At 54.8% G+C, this 6947-nt stretch overlaps 1 protein-coding gene across 1 annotated transcript; it reads left to right on the forward strand.

Annotated features, from left to right (window-relative positions):
- The first annotated feature begins 729 nt into the window (after nt 1-729).
- On the forward strand, nt 730-6707 carry PDX1 (pancreatic and duodenal homeobox 1). Its single transcript, XM_041764974.1, has 2 exons — nt 730-1263; nt 4843-6707. The coding sequence occupies exons 1-2, from the start codon at nt 861-863 to the stop codon at nt 5286-5288; spliced, it is 849 nt and encodes a 282-aa protein (XP_041620908.1). The 5' UTR covers nt 730-860; the 3' UTR covers nt 5289-6707.
- Nucleotides 6708-6947: the final 240 nt, after the last annotated feature.

Below are 6947 nucleotides of genomic sequence, written 5' to 3' on the forward strand. Positions count from 1 at the left end.
TGGAAACTGCACTGAGTTTGTCAAATGAACCCCAATTTCCCCAAAATCAAAATTAATAATGCCCTTCGATTTAAAATAATAAAAAGCTAGTGTGAACGATTCTTTTTTTTTTTTTCTGAAGTTGCAGTTTACCCTACAGAAGTCCCCAGAGCACAGCCACAGATTTAAAAAAACATACAACAAATGCTGGATCTTTATGTGTTAGCTCACTGACATCATTGTGGTTATGTACAAATTTCATGAATAAAATAGGACCAACTGCTTCTAACCTATAAAATCTGTAAATTTTTTTGACTGTATTCCCTAACAGGTAAAAAAAAAAAAAAACAAAGTTTAAATACACAACCTTGGCATAAGCATGTTCATAAATTATAAATTATATTAATAACGTTTATGTATATTAGTAAACTAATGTATTATATACATTGTTGTTTGTCAAACAAACAAGGAAAAGAGATCACACAAAGTGTGACGAAAATCTATTTCTAAAATTGAATGTAAATTTAATATTTCCATGAGTGCTCCACTTCACACAGCACTGCCAGCTGCGCATACAGGTGCGTGCGGTAAACTAAGCAGAGAGAAAACTGAAAGAAATGCAGGTGCTCTTCGGTACCTAGGCCTTGCTTCTTAAGGCAGGCGGCCAGGCCAATAATGGCCCCAGGCTGAGCCACGTGGGGCACCGCCGAGCCTATGGCGCGGAGGCCGGCCGGCCAGTCCCGGCCGGTGGCGGGTTCCCTCCGCCAGCAGAGCGGAGCTGTCAAAGCGAGCAAGGGTGGCGCCGGGAGTGGGAGCGCTGCACAGCTCCAGCTCCCCGGCTCCAGCTCCCTAGTCCTGGCCTCCAAGCCCCGGCCGCAGCCATGAACAGCGAGGAGCAGTACTACGCAGCGACGCAGCTCTACAAGGACCCGTGCGCCTTCCAGCGGGGCCCGGCTCCCGAGTTCAGCGCCAGTCCCCCTGCGTGCCTGTACATGGGCCGCCAGCCCCCGCCGCCGCCGCCCCCGTTCCCGGGGACGCTGGGAGCTCTGGAGCAGGGCAGCCCCCCGGACATCTCCCCGTACGAGGTGCCTCCCCTCGCCGACGACGCCGCGGTGGCGCACCTCCACCACCACCTCCCAGCTCAGCTCGCGCTCCCCCACCCGCCGGCCGGGCCCTTCCCGGAGGGAGCCGAGCCAGCAGCCCTGGAGGAGCCCAGCCGCGTCCAGCTGCCTTTCCCGTGGATGAAGTCTACCAAGGCTCACGCCTGGAAAGGCCAGTGGGCAGGTAAGCCTGGCTCCCCGCCCCCCTCGTCCTCGCCGCCTCTGGCCCCGGCTGCCCCCACCTCCAAATGCTCCCCAGGACCCTCTGCCGGCTGGCGTTCCCATCGCCAGGGACAACCCAAGGTCGGACTAAACTGCACAGGAAGCCAACTTAGGCCATCCTACACAGAACCACCTTTACGGTCCCTTTTGGGGCGTCTTTTCCACTCAGCTCTCCTTCTGGGAGCTTAAACCCTTCCTTCCCCGTACACCGAACTCCAGCAGCCCGCGCACCCCCAGAGAGCTAAGGCCTGGCCGAGCTCCAGGCTTCGGACCCTCCGCACCCCTCCACTCGGGGGTCCGCCCGGCAGGACTGCACCGAGTGAGCCTCAGGGAAGCCGAGCAGGGCTGTGGGAGGCTCCCGCCCCGGGACGAAGCTGCCTCTGGAGTCCCGGGCCCCCGGCCCTGAGCCCATCCGGGAGGCTTCCTTAGAGGAGTACAGGCAGGCTCGGGGCGGGGGGCACTCGGGGCTCGCGGAAAAGCAGGGAAGACAGACTGCACCTAAGTCTGCAAAGGTGCTCGGTGGGCCGGAGTTGGGGTGCGGGGTGCGAGGGGTACTCACGGCAGGACCGAGGCCTGGCTGCTCAGCCTGGGACACAGGCAGCTTCGAGAGGCGTCTGCGATGCTAGTTCACTTCTGAACAAACAGAAACGTTCGAAGGGGTCTCCTCCCGCTGCTTCCCAGCAAGTAAGTTTGAGGACGGAGATGCCCCACCCCCCGCACGGCCCTTTCTGGGAGGCGTGAGCACCGGGCCCCCGCGGCCCTGGGCGCCGGCGTGTCCCCGAAGGCCGTCCCGGGAGCCCGAAGGCGGAGACGCGGAGCAGCCTCCGGGCCCCCTCCCCGGCGAGCGGCCGCCGCTCCTGGCCGCTACACAATGTTATCGCTTCCGTGCCGCAGTCACCTGTGGTCACACCTGCATGGCGCGTAGCTGACTTTTCCTTTCCTTCCAGGAATCGGGGGTAAGGGGAAAGAGGCGCAGGCCGGCGGCCCCGACCCCCGAGAGTCCGTGGCGCCCCGTGCGCCCCCGGCGCCTGTCACAGACCCCGGCGCAGCCCAGCGAGCTTTGGGGGGTCCGGGCTCGCCCAGGGGCCCCGGGGCTCGCCTCTTCCTAGTTCCCTTTCCCTTGAAGGCCGAGCGTGAGGACCAGGCGGGGCCGGAGGCAGGACAGGGCCAAGCTCCGCGGCTGTCTTCCCCACCTACGGCGCAGCCCGGGGCGAGGGGGCGCCAGACGCGGCCGGGAGCCTCTGCGCACTGACGCCGCCCGCGGCCGCCGCCAGGGGCTGGGAGCCTTGGGAAATGCGGGATTCTTGGGAGGCGGGAGGACCACGTCCCTCCACCCAGGGTGGGGATTGGGGACGCGCGTTCCCGGCCTTCCCGGACCTCCCAAAGAGGCCCTAAATGAAACGTTCTGAAGCCAGGTAACATCTCCACCAGGGTATGACTCCTACACTCGTGGAGCTCGGGAGCTCGGGCTAGGGCAGACCTAAGGAGCCAGACAGTAAAACCCGATGGAAAATTGGCGACCTTGCCCTGGAATGGGGGAACCTCGAAACCGTAACCCCCTCAGGTTGGAGAGTCCCACGGAGAAGCCTTTGCCAGAGCCCTCTGACCCGCTACAAGCTCAGCCAAGGGCCAGCCTACTTTTCTGTAAGGTACTCCTGCGGCCTGGAGGTCCTCCCGGAAAACTCTTGAAAGAGCAGAGCTTCAAGGGTCTGTGAACTCACCTGCCCACTCCTAGTGGGTTTCAAACCCCCAAGGGAGAGTAAAGTGACCAACGGTCTTTCCTTTGTACTATAGACATGAATACTAACAACAATGCTGTAGGAACTTTCGAAAATGTCAACCTAGGAAATGAACTGCATTAGCCTCACTGGAGGGCTTATCCCTAAACCGCCTCACCCTGCGCCTTAGGAAAGGGCACAGACCTGGGGACTATTGACATCTTCTCAATAACACCACCAGCAGCCTCCATCCTCTCTGCCAACTTGTCCTGAGCATTGGTGTCCTGGGGTAGTGGATCCTGCCGGGTGGCTGACAGCACCTCCGTGAAGCCGTGGGGGAACAGGGCCAGAGCCCTGAGAGACTGTGATTTGAATTTAAGAATGTGGCGGGCGGGGGCTTTTTAAACTTCCCCTTAAGGCTTGCTTGCTTCTCTCCCATGCCAAGGAAAGCTTGGAAGTGTAAGACTCTGGAGACGCTCCCCAAGGAGCAGTACTCCTCTCCTGACTGATCCAAGCCTCTGCCTTGGGTTCTGGGTGCCTCCTTTTGGCCTGAGGGGAACCCTCCTCCCAAACACACCCCATACTAGCTTTTCAATTCCCTAAAGCTTCCTAACAGTCACAGGAGAAATACCCCAGACTCCGTCCTAAGACAAGCAGATTTAGGGGTCGTCCTAGAGTGTTGGTGGAACTTAAGTGGGCCAGAGACTACCGCTCAGGTGCAGTCGGTATCTCACAGAAAAAGGAAAAGCTAAAGAGCCCCGGAGCACAGTGGCAAACAGCAGGTGTGCAGAGGTAATTGACTGGGCCAGCGGCCGCTTCCTTGCGACCCGGGCTTGGAGCTGGAATGCCTGAGCCTTTGACTCCACCACTCGCACATCCTGCATAGGGCTCTCCATTCCCAGTGGGAATCCGACCCCTGGAGGCTCCTCGCTCACCTTTGCCTGCATTTGGAGCCCAGGACTCAGAGGCCAGGGCTGATGGGGACTTCCTTGGTGCCCCATATAGTTTCCCTTCTCCTCCAGAACAGGGATCCGGTAGAGATTAAAACAATTGTAGAGAACTTACCAGCTCAGCTCGTGAGTTGGGGATGATTACAATATAACTGTATAGAGAGATAACACATGGTTGGATATAACACTATATGTCATAAGCTCAGGGGTGTTTTTGGCTCAAGGTTTTTCACCAAGGTTTTTCAACATTTCACCAAGTTGATTGTGAAATCAATTAACTGGCCTGAGGCCTTTTAAAAAAAATGAAATAGTAAACAATAGGAAAAAATAGTATCATATGTGATAAAGGTTGGTTTTATGTCTTGAAAAATTTTTGTGCCAATTCTATGTTGGTGTGTGAACTGGGTAGTGATATGAAATGTGTTCTTACTGTGGGTCATCGTCAGAAAGCTGTGGTTTTTTAGAAGTCTTATATTAAAAGCACTTATTGCCTTTGTAGAATGGAGTAAGCTTAAGTATGTATTGTGTGTGCATTTTAATCACCTTCAACCCAAACATTGGCCTAGTGAACCCACTGAAGGATCAGTGCTTGATAGAGCCCACCTGCCCCCACATGCTCACAGAGAGTGTGAGCCTGAGAGCAGGCACAGCTTTGACACACACCCCCCCCCAAAAAAAATAAAAGGTGACATTTGCTGGAAAAGGGCTGCATGAGCCCAGACTGAGCTCTGGGGTAGGAGGCTGGGACTGAGTGGCAGGAGTGCCAGGCAGGACCAGGTCTCTCAGGCCTGGGGCTGAAGTGCTGGCCTTCAGGGGTGGGGCAGGAGGAGCCTGGGGGCCAGGGACCACACTCACATGCCCTGTCACTCGCAGGCGGCGCCTACGTTGCAGAGCCAGAAGAAAACAAACGGACTCGCACTGCCTACACTCGCGCCCAGCTGCTGGAGCTGGAGAAGGAGTTCCTGTTCAACAAATACATCTCGAGGCCACGCAGGGTGGAGCTGGCCGTCATGCTGAACTTGACCGAGAGGCACATCAAGATCTGGTTTCAGAACCGCCGCATGAAATGGAAAAAGGAGGAGGACAAGAAGCGCAACTGCGGTACAGCGCCCGGGGGCGTCGCGGACGCGGAACCAGAGCAGGACTGTGCGGTGAGCTCTGGGGAGGAGCTGCTGGCACTGCCGCCCGCGCTGCCCCCGGGGGGTGCTGTGCCGCCTGCTGTTCCCGCCGCTGCCCGGGAAGGACGTCTGCCGCCGGGCCTGAGTGCATCGCCGAAGCCGTCCAGTGTGGCGCCCGTGCGACAGCAGGAGCCCCGGTGAGAGATGGGGGCTCCTCCTTGCCAGGCGGTTTCAACCACTGGTAAAGAAGGGGGGAGCAGGCGTAGGACCCTGGGTGTAGACAACCAGCTCTGGCCCTTCAAGGGGTTGGGAACTGCAGAGGACACCCCAGATGGAAGGGGAGAACTTGAGTTCTCAGGCCCCTGTGCTAACTGGGACTCCTTAGAGAGACACTGGGAGACCTTCTGGAAGAAGAGGAGAGGCTTTCTGTTATATCTGGGGCCCCTTCCGGTGATATTGTTGGATTGGTGACATCTGCTGCTGTGCAGGTCCTAGCACTCCAGAACCATGGACCTCTTTAGAGAAGCCAGCTCTTCCAAAGACAACAGAAACTACAAGTCGGAATGCCCTCCAACACATTTTGCAGGCAAGCTGGACGGAGCACCTTCATCTGTCCCGAAACAGAGCCACTTTTACTCAGGCCTCCACCTTAAAGCTTAGAAATAATTGAAAGGAAATGTCTAAGGTTTCAAAGACCTAGTGAAATTGATGCCTGTGGAATAGAATGATTCCTCCTCCTCTTGCTCCTCCACGTGTCTTCATCTTCCTTTTTAAAATCCTTTATGTATCACCACGTATTTCACCAGCTCACATCCTCCAAACTGCATCTCTTTCCTCCAAAGAAGAGAACGTCTTGCAGGAGTGTGGGGAGGGGGGGCAGCAGGGCTGGGATATACGGGCAGTGCCAGAGGCCCTGTACATTCACTTTGCCTGACACTTGGAGGGAGGGCAATTGGAAGGAGGCCTAAAGTACGGGGTTTGGGGGAGAAAGATGGCCCTAAACCATCACTGAACTGAAGCTATTTGGAACTTTCTATTTAGGATGTGCATTTAGTTCCTAGTCTCAGGGCAGGAGAGGCGGCTGTATGAAAGGCCAGTAGCATGGCCTGAACTACCTTGGAAACTATTCAGAGACAGTGTGATTTCTACATCTTTGGAAATGATGAAAACATATGTAGTTGGGGAGTTTGAAGGCTGGTTATTTTTATTTAAAGTTTTAAAATTACCTAACCGTTCTTTACAAACAGGTCTGTAGTTTCCAAGTCAGTTGCTTGTTTCAGGGTCCGGGCCTTGTGTTCAGGTGGTATTTGTGGAAATGATAAATATGGATAACACGGAAAAGAGATGCAAATGCATTTTCCTTGCTTAGTATCAGGCTTTCTTGCCATGCAATGATTCCCTTTTATTGAAAACATTAGAGCAGAATTTGTTGTTGTTGTTTCTTTCTTTCTTTTTTTTTTTTTGTACTAGCCAGGGAAGAGGGGGCAATTATGAAATACCACATTTGGGTTTGAGGCTGGGGCAGTATATGAGGGGGTAGATTTTTGGTTTTGTTTTTTCTTTCGTTCTTTCTTTCTTTTTTTTTTTTTAAGATTTTACTTAGGGACACCTAGGTGGCTCAGTGGTTAAGCATCTGCCTTCCGGCTCCAGGCATGATCCTGGGGTCCAGGATCAGGTCCCATATTAGGCTCCCCACAGGGAGCCTGCTTCTCCCTCTGCCTGTGTCTCTGCCTCTCTCTGTCTCTCATGAATAAATAAGTAAATTTTTTTTTTTTTTAGCTTGAGTCACTAATGAAGATGAATTTCTCAGGCAATGTATCCCAGAGGCATGGGGGTTCTAAGTGCCACTGGCTAGTGCTG

The sequence above is a fragment of the Vulpes lagopus genome, chromosome 8 (genome assembly GCF_018345385.1).
Source record: "Vulpes lagopus strain Blue_001 chromosome 8, ASM1834538v1, whole genome shotgun sequence".
NCBI lineage: Eukaryota > Metazoa > Chordata > Mammalia > Carnivora > Canidae > Vulpes > Vulpes lagopus.